A 19740-nucleotide genomic window follows, 5' to 3' on the forward strand; every position below is an offset into this window, starting at 1 on the left:
TTTATGTGAAACCTTTTCCATGGATGATAAGGGGGTGTGCAAGGATGCAAGTGAGCGGCGAAGGCATGATTAAAGCGACTTTGTACCCACAATCTGACCCCCCAAAACCGCTTGTACCTTCGGATAGCTGTTTTTAATCAAAGATCTGTCCCAGGGTCAGTTTGGCAGGTGATGCAGCTATTGTCCTATAAAAACAACTTTTAAACTGGCAGCCACGTGCCCAATGGCCGTGGTTTAGAGTGCGTATGCATTAGGCTGGCACATCCTCTCTGTCCCTCCTCCCCGCCCTCCTCATCATTAGGAATGCTCCATGCAGATTGTCTCCTATTCCTTAGCTGTGTGAATACTGAACATGGGCTAGATCGTTAAGGCACTTGTGCAATGTTCAGACAGGAGAAAATGTTCCAGTGGCATTCCTAATGATGGAGGGTGGGGAGGAGGCACAGATACTCCTGTTTAGCACAGGGCTGCAAGTTAAAAAAATGGTGTTTTAGGGCAAAAACTGCATCAGCTGCCGAACGGACCACAGGACAGATCATGGATAAAAAGCAGCTATCTGAAGGTCCACGTGGTTTGGGGGGGGGGGTCAAATTGTGGGTACAAATTCGCTTTAATTGTGCAGCCATGCCAACTGAACGATCGCTCAATTGTTTGAGGCTATGTTCACACCAGTCTTTTTTCAACCAAAACCTGGAGTGGGTTGAAAATGCAACACCTGTGCACATTTTTCCATCATAATTTTGCCCTGTCAGTTCCACTCGTGATTTTGGTTAAAGCAATACTAACCAAAAGACTGATGGAAATACTGTGTGTGAAAATAGCCTATATCTACCTTTCAACAAGATATCATAATTGGGTTTCCTCTTTCCACTTAATGGACAGCCTTAGCCATGGAATTAATTCTGAAAACACACATCAAAGACGATTATTATTCAAAATGTATCTCTTCTCAGCAATTCACAGTGGAAAAAGGGGCTAAAGCTATGTTCACACAGTGTTTAACCGCGTCTGTTGCATAGCAATGTGTGAACACAGCAGGCGTCATTGGATTGACTTTAATGCAATGCCACTCCTGTAGTAAAGAACGGACGCTGATTTTATTGCAATCAGCGTTCGTTCTTCACTGAAATATGACGATGTGTGAACGTAGCCTAACACACAATAAAAATGTAAACATTAGACTTACCTTTATTTACTGTTGTGTGCTTTTGTAGTTTCGATATTGCACCTTGACTACGTTCTCGGTCATTAACAAAATTATGAAACCATCTTCTTCTGAGCTGCCTTAACTCTGAGTTTCGTGATATCAACCAAAGCGGCTGGTCAAGTAAAGCATTTGTCTCTGGTTTCTCTTGACTATTTCTACCTGCTAATCCTTGAGTATTCCAGTATGCAGACCGAAACATCCTTTGTTCCAGATATCTATCAAGAGGCATCAAACCATCAATTGTAGAGCCTTGTCCATTAGAAGTTCCTCGGTTATTTTGCTGGATCACCAAATAAGACCTCTGTAAAAGTAGCAGACTTCCAGCCATTAAGTAAGCAATGGTGAGAAAGAAGAGAAAAAACTGAGCCCGCCTTAGAAACTTCTGTAGACTAAAAAAAGGTTTGGCCATGCCCTCACCAAAAAACCAAAGTATAAAAAAATAAAATAAAAAAATAAACAAAATGGGGGATATGGTCCCCCCCAATTGTTTCAATAAATTGTATTAAATAATGTCCTTTAGAAAATTCAACTCATGTCCGTTCACAGTTCCCATGGAACATGACCACATTTTAGCTACGTATGGCACAGACTTTGTAAATTCTCCTCAATGGTTTCAAAGGTCTGCTCCATATTCTTGGGTTCTTTAACAGCTGAAAGTATTTCACAGTCTCTGAAAAAAATGTTAAATAAAATTGTTAGGATGTTTTCACTGTAACCACTACTTGTAGAGCTACATTCCTCTATACCGATTGATATGTAACAAAAACATAAATAATTTTAAAGATTTTGACAGCCCTCATGAACATTAGGTCCATGGCTATGTTCACACTGTGAAAAAGGAGAAAAGGTGTCTGCTTTTTACCATTTGTTATTGCTGAATTATAATTGAAGTTGATGGAATGCATGAAGTCAATGGAATAATGGCCGCTGTAGAATCTGCTTAGGTTTTAGGGGTGCCATATTAACTGATCAAGGACAACTGGATCTTTAAGGGGTTGTTACAAGGAGGAAACAAAAATATTTACACAAGGGAAGACTAAGGAATATAAGGAAAGGGAGAGGGTGGTAGGAAGGGATGGTGGAAGTGCCTAACTATTCATCTTTGTGCAACCTTATATACCAGTCACACACACAGACATAGCCCACACATTGCACATCCCTGGAACACCTTCAAATACTGTCTCAGCCAATCATCACAGTTCCTTTATGTTTTAAAGACAATAATGCAGAGGTAAACACATTCCTGTAGGTGGCGTCATTTTGGTAAAGTAAGGTCCTTGTCCTTTTGATAACTATTGGGCGTGTTATGCCCATCCACAGGTGACGCTGATAAGGAGGCTTTGAAGTAACCACAGGTTCTGGTTTACGGCTTTACGACTGCAGGAATGCTATCCTGCTGTTTGCCTTCTCTGTTGTCACTTAAATGCAAGGCTTGTCCAGAATTTATGACTCTCCACTTCATTGTCTCATCTTTTTGCCCTCTTTCACCTGGGACCATAAAACTGTATCAAATTTATCCTGGGTGTAGTCCATGTTGGCTCCAACAGCCGCCCAATACACACAGGGAGAAATATATCAAGAGCAACTTGATAAACTAGATGCAACTTTTTTTTCCCTTTAATCTGCCTGATTTGAGTATTCACCCAAAAGTTTGCATAACAACTGATGTAATTTTTAGTTGTTCAAATACATTTTTTGTTTTTTTTTCACCATCCTTTCAACATCTTTACTTTGAAATTTAATGGACCTTAAAAAAAACACACACACCCAAAAGGCCCTGAATTTGAATAATGTATCAACAACCATTATTGTAATGAGTATCACCCAAAACGCCAAATGATGAACGTCATTTGAAGGAAAAAAAGAATTGAAAGAGAAAATGTTGTGTGGACATAGCCTGTCATGTGTCACATCGGGATCACTTGTATGAGATTTCACTCCATGAGCCAGAGCTACAGTATGTGAGAATATGTAACTGTTCTATGTAACAGTAGTATGGTTGGCATTTCACTTCAATCTTATGTGATCAGATCTGATCTCAAGTAGTATTCAACACCATCATCACAAAGCAGGAAAGCATTCACAATAAATTATTTCCAATTTGTTACAATAATGGGTAGTAGTTACTATATTAGTGCTGCTGTTTGAGAGATATGTAAGTTACCAATAAAAACAAAAAAAATAAAAAAAAACAGCTACATAGTAAGTCCACAAATTGACAATGATAAACATAAGTATCATAGTAAAAAGAAAAAAAAAGAAAAAATAAAAAAAATACAGATTTAACAAAAAAAGAAAAAATCCCAGGCTTAGTAAGAACTATAATACTCTATGTGATGCATACAATATTAGTAAGGATATCTAATGAAACAGGATATGACATTACAGTCCCCAGGAGAATCATAACTTAATTAACAATGATATAATTGTGCCACAGGCAGTGGGATGAGAAATATACGGGGGCTCTGCTACCGTATATTACTGTCACCTTCTGCAAAACACATTTCACGTAATAACTGCAAGATCTAGTTTGAGAATGAACAGAAATGAGTTTGGCAACAGGTGAGTTAAAAAAGAAAAAACTAAACTACAAGCTGGTACAATATTACATTTGCACTGGTTAGTTTTCATTGTTACTTTTTTTCCTAAATGATAAGTGAGGAAACCTATAAATAGTCGCCCAGCAGCAACGAAGCCCTCTCCCCTCTGTGACGCAGTTTCATTGCTTCTAATGGAGTCGCATCACAGAGAGGAGAACTTCCCACTGACTACGGGGAACCTGCCCATAGTGCTCTGGGGTGGGCCGATGCTTCTGAAAAGACCAGCCCCATGCGCGGGAATCGGGAGGTTGCTCAAAAAAAGGACTGCATCAAGCTGATCCATTAACCCTTTAAGGACAGAGCAAATTTCGATTTTTGCGTTTTCGGTTTTTCCTCCTTGTGCATAAAAGGCCATAGCACTTGCATTTTTCCACCTAGAGACCCACATGAGCTCTTATTTTTTGCGTCACTAATTGTACTTTGCAATGACAGGCTGAATTTTTGCATAAAGTACACTGCGAAACCAGAAAAAAATTCAAAGTGTGGTGAAATTGAAAAAAAAAACGCATTTTGTTTATTTGGGGGAAAAGTGTTTTTACGCCATTCGCCCTGGGGTAAAACTGACTTGCTATATATGTTCCTCAAGTCGTTACGATTAAAACGATATGTAACATGTATAACTTATATTGTATCTGATGGCCTGTAAAAAATTTAAACCATTGTCAACAAATATACGACACTTAAAACCACTCCATTCCCAGGCTTATAGCGCTTTTATCCTTTGGTCTATGGGGCTGTGTCAGGTGTCATTTTTTGCGCCATGATGTGTTCTTTCTATCGGTACCTTGATTGCGCATATATGACTTTTTGATGGCTTTTTATTACAATTTTTCTGGATTTGATGCGACCAAAAATGCGCAATTTTGCACTTTGGGATTTTTTTGCGCTTACACCATTTACCGTGTGAGATCAGGAATGTGATTAATTAATAGTTCGGGCGATTACGCACGCGGCGATAGCAAACATGTTTATTTATTTATTTATTTACTTTTATTTATAACCTGGGAAAAGGGGGGTGATTCAGACTTTTATTAGGGGAGGGGGCTTTTTACTAATAATGACATTTTTTTTTTAACTTTTACACTTATACTAGAAGCCCCCCTAGGGGACTTCTAGTATAAGTGCTTTGATCTCTCATTGAGATCTCTGCAGCATAGATATGCTGCAGAGATCCATGAGATAGGCACTCGTTTACTCCCGGCTGCTGCAGCCAGAAGTAAACGAGTGCCGAGCCGGGGACGGCGCCATCTTGGAGCGGTCCCCGGTTGGCTTCATTTACGGAGATCGCTCCTCCGGGAAAAGATACCGGAGGAGCGATCTCCCCACTAGACACCAGGGATGACGCTGCGTCCGGTAATCGGATGCAGCTGTCATGTTTGACAGCTGCATCTGATTACTGTATTAGCGGGCACGGCGATCGGACCATGCCCGCTAATACCTACGGTCCCGGGCTACACGCGGCACCCGGGACCGGCGCGGTTCAGAGCGGGGCCGCCGCGCGGCCCCGCTCTGAGCTCCCTTACCGGCATCAGGGCGTAAATTTACGCCCGATGTCGTTAAGGGGTTAAGGTACATTCGCTTTAAGGAGAGGGTCATAAAGACATTTGGAGACTGAAAGGCCATTTGGAACCCATTACATTTTATATGATTAGCCAATACATATTAATTCAAGCACAATTTAACAAAATTCTACATTTTTATGTCTATTATTTAACTTTTTGTAGTAGAGCACTTCAACCACTGTCTCACCCCATAATGTGGAGGTTTTATTGAAGTTCAGAGGTTTTGTAGAGGTAGAGACAAGTAGTAAAATGTATCATTAGTACTATATGTGTAGCTCAGTGCATAATAATTATCTAATCAGATGTCTGAATAATGAGTGGGTTATACCTGTTTTATATAAATGAAATTAAAATATGTAGAATAAAAGAAAGAACATTAAAAATATATAACTATAAATAATAAATTAGTACATTGTCAGATTTTCTTTAAAAAGGTTGCAGGCAATCCTTCCAGAGTTTGCATATGTGCCAGAGGCTGAAACAGAAACATAATTCTAGCTGTAAGATTTAACAAAACCTACATTAGAGAATAAAATACCGGTTACCATTGTTACGATTTACTTCACACTGTTCAAAAATGGTCTTTAGTGTGATGAAATCTATAATTAACATACATTTAAAGGTCATTTGGGTTTCTACGTAATTGTTATTCTGTGACCATGGTTTAAGTACAATATGTCATCCAACATTTCTGTTTACTCTTCATAGAAAAGTTTAGCCACTATTGTAATCACCAAGTAGCCATGATTTCCCTATACATTTTTGTTTGAAATAAATGGAGAATTAACCCACACAGTTCCCAGTTTGTGACTACCATGAATTTTTTATTTCTTCAGCTCAGTAAGAGGGAAGAACTATTTGGCGCCTACATTTTCTTTATATTGTTCTGAAACAACATCCCTAGAATTACAAAACTCTCTATTAGCTATTTTTTTTTAATTCTATATTGAAGTTAATTGGGAAAATTCAGTTCACACAACATGAAGTTTTAGCAGTTGTTGCCATCAGCTGTCAAAAAGACGTCCCCTTTTTGCAGATTATAATCATCATTATAGGCAAATATTGGATGTCTTTTTGATGGCCATTGGCAATGACAGGCACAAAATCCTGTAGTAAACTTTAAACATTTACATCACACATGAACTTACCTTTAACCCCTTTAGTGACCACCCATATAAGTTTTTTTGGTGGCGACTAATGGGCTTTGGTCCTCGGTGAAACCTGTGGTTGTTTGGCTGTCAGTATGAACGAAATAATCCCACCACCCCTCAAATTTGCACAATTTTCTTTAAGTTCACACATTTTTTCTGCTTTTCGGTATATTTTACAGTACTGAGAAGAAGGCTATTATGAAGTTATGGCTCTTAGTGGGGGAGATTAAATAAAATTAAAACCCAAAACTTTAAATCGTATGTGTCATTAAAGAGTTAAATATATCAGTCTAAATACAATACTTTTTCTAAAACACTAGAAAACTGTTTGAAACTCTGAATTACTCCTTAAAACATTCAATGAACAAAAGATGTCACATTTGCAAGAGGATTTGTTGTAAATGTGTGACCTTTTGTTCCTGTACTTTTTTTTTTACACATACAGTGATGTTTAAGGAAACAGTACTTGAAATATTTCTCCATTTAACAGCTACGAGATAAGTAGAAGTACAACAACCTGACAATACCTTTATTTGCAAACAGCAAATCATTTAAGCTTGTGATCTTCATCAACGTTTGCACACAAGAAAAACATTTTTCTATTTTTATTTAAACTTAATTGTATTTTAAGCTTATTATATATTGAATGTGACTTTTGAAAATGTATGTCTTTCTAAATTCAATTAATTTAGATAAAAAAAAGATAAATGTAACAAATGTAGTTTAGTTAAACAATTTTTTTTTTTATTTCAGCCTCTTCAAACCATTTTATATATTTAAAAATCACAAAATTTTTTGCCTAGTTTGTAAGGACTCAAACATACTTGTAAATCTAGCAGAGGAACAGGAAACTTTAACATTCTAAACTGCGGTACTGGACATCAGCACTGTGTACTGACTTTCTACTGAGCTTAGGATGAGCTTGACTTTATACATGGAAGCCAATCTGAAAAGGTAGTGCTACAGTGGGAAGGAAAGGAGGGAGCAGCAGCCTAAACCAATATTGAGACAGAAAGGGTTTTCAGTAGTGATGAGCGAATACTGTTTGATCGAATAGATATTCGATCAAATAGTGAGATATTCGAGTAGTCGATATTCGTACGAATTTTCAATGAATATTCGATAAGCGTTCAAATCCCCCAGCTTCCCGTTTCACCCTCCAAATGGTCAAATAGATGTTTTTCACTAATCAAATACTTGCTCCCATAGACTTTAATGGGATCGAAGGATTACCACAGAGCAGGACAGCCCAGCATGGAGGAGGGGAGTCTGATTTTAGCTCTATGAGGTACACAGGGAACTGCTGTCAGTTTTTACAGTGAGTACAGTTATTAATACTGTACACTGAACTATTTTACTATAAAGTGGCCAAACTCCATCACTTTTGATCTGTCGTATCTGCAATTTCCTGGCGCAGAGGAGCCAGATGTAATAAATTTATTTGCTCACACTTGTTGGCGTAGCACCAGTCATGCTAGAGGGGCAGGGGAAGAGTGAGGGAGTGACCTTTTCCTCCGCCAAATGTAACATTTTTCCAGTGTAACTGAATCAGATCTGTATAGGAGTAAGTAAATTAAAAAAGATATTGATAAAATAGACCTGAACCAAAGACGGGCTACAAAGATGGTGGACGGTGTGAGGCATAAAACATCAGGAAAGACCTTTGGATTTGTATCTATATAGTCTGGAGGAAAGAAGGGAAATGGAGGACATGATATAAACCTTTAAATATGTTAAAGGACTAAATAAGTTTCAAGAGGGAAAAACTAAACTCAAGAGCAAGGGGATACAGTCAGAGATTATTTGGACAAAAGATCAGAAGCAACATGAGAACATATTACTTTACCGAAAGACTAGTAGATGCTTGGAACAAACGTCCAGCAGAAGTTGAGGGTAAATCTACAATAACAAAATATAAACATGCCTGGGATAAACATACAGTGGTACCTTGGTTTAAGAGTAACTTGGATTAAGAGCATTTTGGTTTAAGAGCTCACAGTTTTTCAAAACTGTAACTTAGTTTAAGAGCATTGCTTTGGTTTAAAAGCTCCCTGAACTGGGTGGAAGTGGGAGTGGTGGAAGGGCATGGTCTGCATAGCGTGGTCTACAGCACTGTATTGTGACCCTGGAAGTCTCCCTCACCTTCCAAATCATAGAAGATCCACTACGGCCTGGGGCTTGCATCAGGGGACAGGACTATGGAGGTAATCTCTTCACAGCTGTAACCCCTCTCTCCCCAGACAGAGTACTGCCATACTGTGCTCACATCTGCCCTGTTCATTTCTTCATGCTCCCTGCTGTCTCTGTCACCTTTTGCATTTCCCATCCTCTCCATTCCAGCTATAATGTGTCTGCATTTACACTCAGATCTATACACTGCTACTATAATGTGCCTGCACTCACACTCAGCTATACACACTGCTGCTATAATGTATCTGCAATTACATCCAGCCATTGATACTGCTTTATATAAAGTTTCTGTATCTGCCCTCCTGCACAGCTCTGTGATTTTCACTTCTTGATTGGTCCATGCTGAACACACACCCCTTCCCCATTGCTGTCATGTGACCACACAGACTTCTGACAGCAGCCCTGCTTCTCTATTCTAGCCTGTTTTACTACGCTACTGCATTATGGGTATCTGCATTTCCATTCTGTATCTACAAACTGCTGCTGTTTTTATGCCCTTTCTATACATTATACTCCACATGATGATTGCTATACTGTACAGTAGCTTTTATTCAGAATAAAAAATCATTATTTTTGGGGTGTGGAACCAACTGTCTGCATATCAGTGATTTCTTATGGGAAAATTTGCTTTGGTTTAAGAGTAGATCTCAATTACAAGCATGGTCCTGGCAGGAATTATGCTCGTAATCCAAGGCACCACTGTATGTCTATCCTAAAACTTTATGTAAGAGAATAAGAAATTGGAGACCATATGGCCAAAAGTTTTGAGAATGATCCAAATATAAATTTTTACAAAGTCTACTGTTTCAGTTTTTTAAAATGGCAATTTGCATATACTCCAGAATGTTATAAAGAGTGATTAGCTTAACAGCAATTACTTGCAAAGTCAATATTTGCCTAGAAAATTAACTTTATTCCCCAAAACACATTTCAACATCATTGCATCCCTGCCTTAAAAGGACCAGCTAACATCGTTTCAGTGATTGCTCCATTAACACAGGTGTGGGTGCTGATGAGGACAGGGCTGGAGATAAATCTGTCATGATTAAGTAATAATGACACCACTGGACCCTTTAAAAGGAGGCTGGTGCTTGGCATCATTGTTTCTCTTCTGTTAACCATGGTTATCTCTAAAGAAACACGTGCAGTCATCATTGCACTGCATAAAAATGGCCTAACAGGGAAGAGTATTGCAGCTAAAAAGATTGCACCTCAGTCAACAATCTATTGCATCATCAAGAACTTCGAGGAGAGAGGTTCCATTGTTGCCAAAAAGGCTCCAGGGCGCCCAAAAAAAGACCAGCAAGCGCCATGACCATCTCTTAAAAGTGTTTCAGCTGTGGGATCGGGCTACCAGCAGTGCAGAGCTTGCTCAGGAATGGCAGCAGGCAGGTGTGAGTGCATCTGCACGCAATGTGAGGCGGAGACTCTTAGAGCAAGGCCTGGTCTCAAGGAAGGCAGCAAAGAAGCCACTTCTCTCCAGATATAACATCAGGGACAGACTGATATTCTGCAAAAGGTACAGGGAGTGGACTGCTGAGGACTGGGGTAAATTCATTTTCTCTGATGAATCTCCTTTCCGATTGTTTGGGACATCTGGAAAACAAGCTTATTCTAAGAAGAGGAGGTAAGCGCTACCACCAGTCTTGTCTCATGCCAACTGTAAAGGATCCTGAAACCATTCATCTGTGGGGTTGCTTCTCAGCCAAGGGAATCGGCTCTCTCACAGTCTTGCCTAAAAACACAGCCATGAATAAAAAATGGTACCCGAATGTCCTCCAAGAGCAACTTCTCCCAACCGTCCAAGAGCAGTTTGGCGATCAACAATGCCTTTTTTAGCACGATGGAGCACCTTGCCATTAAGCAAAGGTGATAACTAAATGGCTCAGGGAACAAAACATAGAGATTTTGGGTCCATGGCCTGGAAACTCCTCAGATCCTAATTCCATTGAGAACTTGTGGTCAAACATCAAGAGACGGGTGGACAAACAAAAACCAATTCTGACAAAATGCAAGCATTAATTGTGCAAGAATGGACTGCTATCAGTCAGTCAGTTGATTGAGAACATGTCAGGGAGAATTGCAGAGGTCCTGAAGAAGGGTCAACACTGCAAATATTGACTTACTGCATTAACTCATTCTAATTGTCAATATAAGCTTTTGTTACTCATAATATGATTGCAATTATATTTCTGTATGTGATAAAAAAAACATCTGACAAACACACATAAAAACCAGAGGGCAGCAGATCATGTGAAAATATAATATTTGTGTCATTCTCAAAACTTTTGGCCATGACTGTATATTAGTGTTAGTATTTTATTACCTTGATTATAACCATTGGTATATCTCCATCTCATTTAGATGTCAATGAATACTGATGAAATGACATAATGACTTGTAGCAATATGTGAAGAATAGCCCAAATCTTGCAGTCTATTTTATAACAGAAAATCTTCAAAGGGCCAGGTAGATATAGGCCCTCAACTGGTGCATTAACCAATAACTAGGCTAATCAAGTCAAGATTTGGACAAAATCAAACTAGTCATAGTCATCAAATTATCATTTTATCAGCAAAAAGGCATCATAAAGCAGCAAGGTACGTAAATGCCCTGTCTAGTCCAGATCCATATTAAACATGTGTGGACTCGCTAAAGCTGATGAAGCAAAGTCAGGAAGTGAAGCACCCTGCCAAACACTTCTTCCAGATATATCTGATCAGTGGGGTCTTTGTACTGGAACCTCAACCGATCTTAAATTTGTACATATCCGTATCAAGCTAGCCCACTTAAAAAGTTGGGCCCCAGACACCTATTAGTGATAACTGGTGCAATAACTATATGTATTATATAGACTAAAGGAAATTTAAACAGTAGCAGTATGCAACTTCTCCTATGCATGCAATTCTGTTTTATCTCCTGTAAAAGAAGGATCTGCAAATGTTTCTATACAGCTAGTCAGGAGAACACAAAGCTTTTTTCTCGTAGTCAATCATTATAAGTGTATTAACAGAAGCTTAGCTACTGAATTCCAAAGAAGTGTTTTTTTTTTTTTTTTCAATCACGTAATTGAAATCTCTAGCTACACTCAGTAAGGGGGGGAAAAAAACACAGCTGTAAACATTGATGTTTTAAAAGAGAGGAAAAGTTCGATTAATCAGCTCTGGATGTGTACGCATCTGTCTTCATCAGTAAATCTAAAGCTTATTCTAAATGATTTGGACTGGGTAATGTTTTCTTTTCAAGTTTGCTTTGCTGAGACTGTTAGCATATCTGTTCCTCACAGGGATAGAATTGTCCAAGTAAAAAAAGAGCTCCTTTGTGCTCGAGGGAACCTTTCACCTCTTGTTGCAAATAAAAGCCGGCATCATGCCCGGGGTGACTGGGTCCCCTCCCTACGTCCAACTCAATTCCCTTTCTGTGAAACTGTGAAAGCTTAGAGGGAGATTTTTCAACATAAATGCAGTGGAGAAAATGGCTCCAGCTTTTGTGTAGCTCATAGAGGGCTCCTGTGTCTGTAGGCTGCAAAGAGGCTATTCATTTCATCCAGAACAAGAGCACCACAGATAACGAAAGGCTGCTTTTTTGGGCTTTAAAGCAAGGTGTATTTGTTCATGTCAGTGATAGGATTTTTAATGTGGTATGTCTCCAACCTCTCACGGCTGAAATGTTGGGGGGGGAAAGGAATGTATTGTGAACAGGAGAAATGTAACATTGACTGCAAGAGAAGACATCAAATACATGCTACATTTATACCGACACAATAAAAAAAATTCAAGATTGTAAAATAAAATATATGGTTGCATGAAATTATCATTGTATTTGTTGACAATTAGTAGTAATGTATTTATAAGGAAAAGAACACTTCTAGACTTGAATTCTAGCAGAGTAGTTGTGACTACTCTGCTAGACTCCTAGTTGATTTAGCTTTGCCTAATAGTGTGTTTGCTATACCTGGGAATTACATTATGTTTTTTACTTTTTTTTTTTAATGTCTAATGAGAACAACTGCTGCCCTATAAAAACCGACAGCTTTTCACTTCCTGTACATGACTTTCCGAAGCACTTCTGGACTCGTATTTGTATCTTGAGATATATATATATATATATATATATATATATATACACCCAAGTCACTCATATCTAATTCTAGATTATACACGAGTTTCTTTGTAACATACCCAGCTTTGCTTACTAATACAAGAAAAACACTGAAGTGATTAGAAATGTTGATATATCTAGGATATCTAGGAAGTCCAACAGCTCAAAGGGATGTACATCCTATACGGCCCCGTGGTAGAAGGTGGATGCACGCTGCAAAAGCCCCCAATCCCAGGCTATGGGTATTAATGCATGGAAGGCAAGGAATTTACTGTACCCAATTATGACCATAAATATTTGAACGTGCTCTGTGAATGCTGTTGGACTTTCTTTATTTATACATGAGGACGTGTCAAAATTTACTTGAAGTGATAGTATTGCTTAAAGTCACAATTATAGACACACGGGTGGGATTTACAAAGACCGATGTACAAGTATGCCGATCTTGTAATAGGCCCCGCCCCCTTTCCCCCGTGCGTGCCTCTTAGTGAATACGGCCGGCCACCGCCCGAATCTGCGCCCGGCGTAGCAGGCATTTATCATGATAAATGAGGCGCGGGAGGATGCCACACCTCATCCCCACCTTATCACGCCCCTGCAAGCTCTGCTAGCCCGCCCATCAGGCAAGTGGGGCATAGAGGAGGTGTACGCCAAAGAGAAGGGGCGAATTTGCCCCTTTCCCCTGGCGTATGCTTCGTAAATCCCACAATCCTAAAAAAAATTAATAACACAAACAGTGGTACTGTCCATGTTTTTTTTTTGTTTATCATGTTTAGTAAATATTCACAGTGCAGAGAGAAAAAATAACTGAATGTTTGTTTAACATCTTAAGGATGGAGCCCAAAATGGCCTTAAGGACCGGACCAAATTTCAGGAATATGACATGTGTCACTTTATCCATTAATAACTTTGGGATGCTTTTACCTATCCAGCTAATTCTGAGATTGTTTTCTCACTACATGTTGTACTTTATATTATCTTTATGAAAAAAAAAAAACATGAAAAATTTAGAAAAATTTAATTTTTCTAACTTTGAAATTTTCTGTTTGTAAGGCAAATAGTTAAGACACATAAATTAGATATGAAATAGCATTAGCGATATATCTACTTTATGTTGGCAGCATTTATTAAACTTGCCTTCAACTTAGAAAGCTTTCAATAGAAAGCTTTAAAGTTTAGCAGCATTTTTCCAAATTTTCACAAGAATTTCAAAATCTGATTTTTTAAGGGACCAGTTCATGTTTGAAGTGTATTGAAGGGAACTGTATGGAGGGACTGTATGTTATGAAGCCCCACAAAGCACCCCATATAAGAAGCTGCATCCCCCAAACTGTGCAAAAGCACATCCAGAAAGTGTTTTAACCTTTTAAGTGAGTCACAGAATTAAAAAAAAAGAAAACAATTAGAAAATTTTAATTTTCTGCGCAAAATCCAATATTTTTTATATTTATAAACCTATTACCAGGTAAATGCACCCCAATATTTATTTCTGCAGTTTATAGAAATGTCCCATATGTGGCCCTATTGTGCTAGCACAACCACAAGCCTCAGATACAAAGGAGCACCTAGTGAATTTCAACGCCTCCATTATATTTGGTCATTTTTGACTGCACCACTTCAGGTTGGCAGAGGCTCTGGGCTGCCAAACCATAAAAAGACCCCTAAAGAGACACAATTTAGAAAACTACACCCCTCGAAGAATGTAACAAGGGGTTCCACGAGCATTTGGACCCCACAGGTGCTACAGATTTTCAGAACAATGTGGCATGAAAAATTAATTTTTTTTCACTAAGATGTTGTTCTAGCCTTCAATTTTTCATTTATACAAGGGGATAAAAAAAAACACAAAACTTGTAGCGCAGTTTCTCCCGAGTATGGAAATACCCCACATGTAGACATAAAGTGCCAAGCGGGAGCAGGATAAGCCTCCAAAGGGAAGGAGCGCCAATTGGCGTTTGGAAGCTGGATTTCTCTGGAATGGATTATAAGGGCCATGTCGCATTTGCAAAGCCTCTGTGCTGCCAAGACAGTGGAAACCCCCCCTCAAGTGACATTTCGTTCATCATTCATTCTAGCCAAATCCAGCCTCCAAAATCCAAATGGTTCTCCTTCCCTTCGGAAGCTTGCCCTACACCCAGATGGCGCTTTATGTCCACATGTGGGGTACTTACAGACTCGGGGGAAATGGCTCTAAAAGTTTTTTTATTTTCTTTTATTTTAACCCCTTGTGAAAATGAAAAATTCAAGGCTAGACCAACATTATAGTGTAAAATTTAGATTTCATTTTCACGGCACATTGTGTCACATATGTGCCAGTCACCAGTGGGGTCCATATGCTCCCTACACACCTTGTTACACTCCTTGAGGGATGTAGTTTCCATAATGGGGTCACTTGTGGGGGGGTTTAAACTGTCTTGGCAATACAAGGGACTTTTAAATACAACATGGTTTCATTCCAGCCAAATTCAGCCTCCAAAAGCCAAATGGCGCTCCTTTCTTTTGGAGGCTCATCTTGTGGCCACATGGCGTCTTATGTCCACATATGGGGTTTGTCTGAATTTATGACTTGGATGACAGTCAAATTTTATTTATATATGTTATCCTACCCAACACATTTAAAGAATGGCAAAAATAAAACTAATATAGACCAAACAAATTAGCCAAACAGTGCATCCAAAATTATGAGGTACTCTCATTTCTCCATATCAATAAAAATAACGCTTGAATTCAGCTGGCAGAGCCAATAGAGATCTGCAAATTTCCCAATTGCTTTAATGTGTCTTTTGACCTACAGTAAACTCCCACTTTGTATGCAGTTGAAATAAACAGATTCTTATTAAATTATGACATACTGCAACTAGGACATCGCAGATAAAACATTGCATGAGTTTAGGGGGTGAAAAAAACACATAAAGCGGTTTCTCTTGTCACTCTTTCCTAATGCACATTAGACTGCGTCTCTATGTGCACTGGCAACCCTTGACACTAGAGATTGCTGGTTGAGCATCATGAGTGATTTAGTTCAGCAACAGCTGAAGCCCTAAATATTACCGTCTCTGCTCTAGAGTAAAGGATAAACTTTGAACATCAATGATTATAACATTTTTTTCTAAGCCATTGCTCACAACTAGGGTAGCGAAGCCAGCAGGAGATCTTAGGAGATTTGATTTACACTCCTAAAACTCATTGTAGCTGACAGAAACAAGCCACATTTCTGATGGGCCACAAGGAACAAGAAAATAACATTTGGCAGCTGCATCAGTGAGCTGAGCAGAGAAAGAAGGTTCGGGAAATTTCTTTTCTTCTCAGTAGAAACAGTAGCTGTGAAACCTCCGGCTACTACATTAATGTTGCTTTCTAAGGCTTAAGAGATAAATAAAAAGCCAGAAAGGGACAGCAACACTGACAGAACCCTATTCTTTACACTTACGCTACACCTCTTCTTGCCATAATGTCTGATTTAGATGTTCTTTAATGCCACCTCTGACAAATTGCCACCCTGATGTAATTGTTGTGTCCTTTATCAGTCAAAATATTAAGGTTCTACTTGCTACTGTACTGACTGTACAGTCTCTGCCAGATGTTTTTTGGATAAACTGCTATCAAAAAGCACTTTAAGGAGAAGTCTGGAGAAAATTTTTATTTAAGTATTTTGTTGCCCCCCAAAAGTTATACAAATCCCCAATATACACTTATTACAGGAAATGCTGATAAAGTGTTTTTTCCCTGCACTTACTACTGCATCAAGGCTTCACTTCCTGGATAACATGGTGATGTCACGACCCAACTGCTAGAGCTGACCAGGCTGTGGCTGCTGGAGAGGATGATGGCAGGGGGATACTGAGGGACACAGGGCACTGGAGGGACACTGAGCATCCCTCTGCCATCATCCTCTACAGCAGACACAGTCCGCACAGCTCTGGGAGTCGGGTCGTGACATCACCATTTTAAAGTGAAGCCTTGATGCAGTAGTAAGTGCAGGGAAAAAAGCACTTTATGTGCATTTCCCATAATAAGTGTATATTGGTGATTTGTATAACTTTTGGGGGGCAATGCAATACTTTAATAAAAAAATTCTATGGACTTCTCCTTTAAGGTAACATTTAGAGGTTTCCATACTAGGCTGAAGATGTTAAACAATGACTAAACCTGGAAAAGTTGGGGTGTTATATAACATTAAAAGAAAAGTCCGGCGATTTAAAAAGAAAATTGTCAGCCGACATAGGCAGGGAAGAATATAATAAACAATCATTATCTACCTCTCCCCCAGGCCTTTGCAGTGCTGTTTTACCACCCCTAAACCCTGCCTGGCTTCGCAATTGTTTAGGCTGCAACGTCACGACTCGGTTGATGGACTGCGTTCTCAGCTAGTCAGTGGGACAGTACACCGCCCCAGTCATTGATTGCTATGTGAGAAAATTTATTACATGTAATACTGTATTTACTGTATATGCCATTAAATGCCTCTGTGTACGTTATGTACGCAAAACAAAAAGATCTCTTTGGGTGTGTTTAAAAGGAGTACTGCTATTTGGTGAGGACGGGGAAAAGTGTTCCCCCTTTATTGATCATGTCATTAGCGTGCATTGGTTTGAATGAGAGGAATGACGCTGAGGCCCGAGCAGGTAAGAAGAAGGGATTCCCTTCCCCCCCTCGATCGCACTAGACACCAGGGATGGGGCTGTGCAGGGCATTTAAATGACATCTGCTATTAACTGTCCGGCTGCAGCTATCAGCTGAGAGTGCGGTGGTTCAAAACAGGGTTGCGGCGCTACCCCTTCCCTAGCGGTGTAATGACGTACCAGATACTTCATGGGAAGCAAAGGGGTTAAGGGGTAATCAATATTAAGGAGCAGCTTTGCAGGAGGAAAGAGTGCACTGGCAAATATATTTATGGGGAACCTGTCATCATTTTTATGGTGCCTGAACCATAAGCGCAGTCATCGTGCAGTCCATGGTGACTTCTCTCAACACTGCCGGTCCTAATTGTTAGACCTCTCCCTGCTTGGTTACTGGAAAAGGTTTACCAGTGAAGGCTAGTGGGGCAGTCAGAAGTCAAGACAACCGTTTAAAAGGTTCTGTTCTGCTACTGCTTTACATGGCACCAACATATTCTTTAGCTCTGTACACATTATCACCATTCACATCAGTCCCCATTCCCAATGGGGCCCACAATCTAATTTCCGCACAAAAAAAAACATTTAATTGTTTATCTAGCCTGCCAATACAAGACGGCACTAGAGCTATGAAGAAATTGAATTGCTCAGCTATTAATGTTGAGTATTGATTAAAGTGCAAGGCAGATGAACCAAATACTTTGTATTCTTCTGTCCCATTTTACCATTCAAACTGAAGATTTATAAGCTGCTTGGTTAGCATATATATCACCAGCATCTGTCATATATCCTCTGATCTACAAGAATCTCTCTTACAAATATTTTGCTGGTACTTGGACACAGGCACCTCGATCATTATCAGCTTTTAACTTTTTAAATAATATCTTCAGAAATGTGTCCAGCCTCTCCCTCATTGCACCGTGTTCAGTTCTCCCTCCTTGAAACTTGTGAGGTCTATTCATCAAAGTCATGAATGCATAGGAAAACATTTGCATAATCATTTTCATTCCATTCACATTCAGAAGTTCTTTGCTTTTTTTTTTTTTTTACTTTGGAGTAGACTGAGATTAGCAGCAAGAGAAAACTCTGCTGTAAGGACTATGCTCTTAATGGGGAAAAGAGCATCCAATAACACTGAATTGAATGAAAAGCTACTGTGCCAATAGGATATCAAGGGGTTGTAGCATTAGGGCTATCAATGAAGCTCTGTACTTGATTAAAATACAATTACTAAATGTTACCTGACAATATTACAGCATGGGGACAGCATATTGTATTGTGTATCACGTCAATAAAAATTATTCATGATAAGCTATTTTCACGCAAAGTGAAAAAAAAAATAGAAAAGACGGCCGCCTTTTCTATTTAAAAATATGTCTGTTATTGCAGTGATTTAACTGACTGCAATGCAATGCATTTAAGTTGATGGAATGACGGACGTCCTATGTACACAATGTATAAAATGACGCCATTTTCATCATCTGCACGGACTTCAAAATAATGATCATGTCAATTATTTTCAGATGTCTTTTGTAAACAGTGGACATTATTTTTTTTAGTTGTTCACACATTTTTTTTTTCACCGTCCTTTCTCCGTTTTTACTATTAAATTCAATGGAATCAAACATTCAATTAAAGACACATCCAAAGGGCAATTAGTCCATCTGAACTAGAATAATGTAACAGCAGCCGTACGGATAACGGATGTTATTTTGGACGGACGTCACTTTAAAAATTGTAAACGGACAAGAACATAGCCATACCGTTTCATACATACTACCTGTTTCTTAGGTTCTCCATTTCAGGATTAGAGCTTGTCAGTGCTCAGACTTGGACTTTCTTTCCCTATTTTATCTTTCTTATCTGGCCAATCACACAGCACCCACCCCTTTCTGCAATGTCAAAGCATAGTGGTGACTAATGTGTACTGCACTGAATAATAATTTACCATTTTTTTCCTTTTACTAATTCACTGAAAAAAATGATATAACCCAACATATCACATCTGGCCCCATCACTGACTGTCTGTGCCACATGCAGAAATATCTATAAAAGTTTCATGAACAATTTCAGAATAAAGAAACAATTTCCCCTTTTATTAAGGATACAAGGTAAATTTCACTGGTAACTCAACCTATTGAGTGCTAATGGTTTTATTTCTCTGGAATGTAACTAATTGGAATGTAACTAATTACAAAAAATAACTTTGACAAATAGACGTGTCTATTATTCATTCAGCGTGAGAAATTAATTGTGGCTCAATAATTGCTATTGTTATAGAGCTTGTTACATTGTTACAATGCCAGGCTTAAA

General features: G+C 38.9%; 1 protein-coding gene across 1 annotated transcript in view; it reads right to left on the reverse strand.

Moving 5' to 3' along the window:
- Positions 1 to 19740, reverse strand: part of WSCD1 (WSC domain containing 1) — a 169221-nt gene that overhangs the window by 107356 nt on the left and 42125 nt on the right. The window contains exon 2 of the mRNA XM_069945059.1: positions 1187 to 1877. Coding sequence (XP_069801160.1) covers positions 1187 to 1616 — 430 coding nt within the window. The 5' untranslated portion in view covers positions 1617 to 1877. The remainder of the gene's footprint in view (positions 1 to 1186; positions 1878 to 19740) is intronic.

The sequence above is a fragment of the Dendropsophus ebraccatus genome, chromosome 11 (genome assembly GCF_027789765.1).
Source record: "Dendropsophus ebraccatus isolate aDenEbr1 chromosome 11, aDenEbr1.pat, whole genome shotgun sequence".
NCBI classification, from domain to species: domain Eukaryota; kingdom Metazoa; phylum Chordata; class Amphibia; order Anura; family Hylidae; genus Dendropsophus; species Dendropsophus ebraccatus.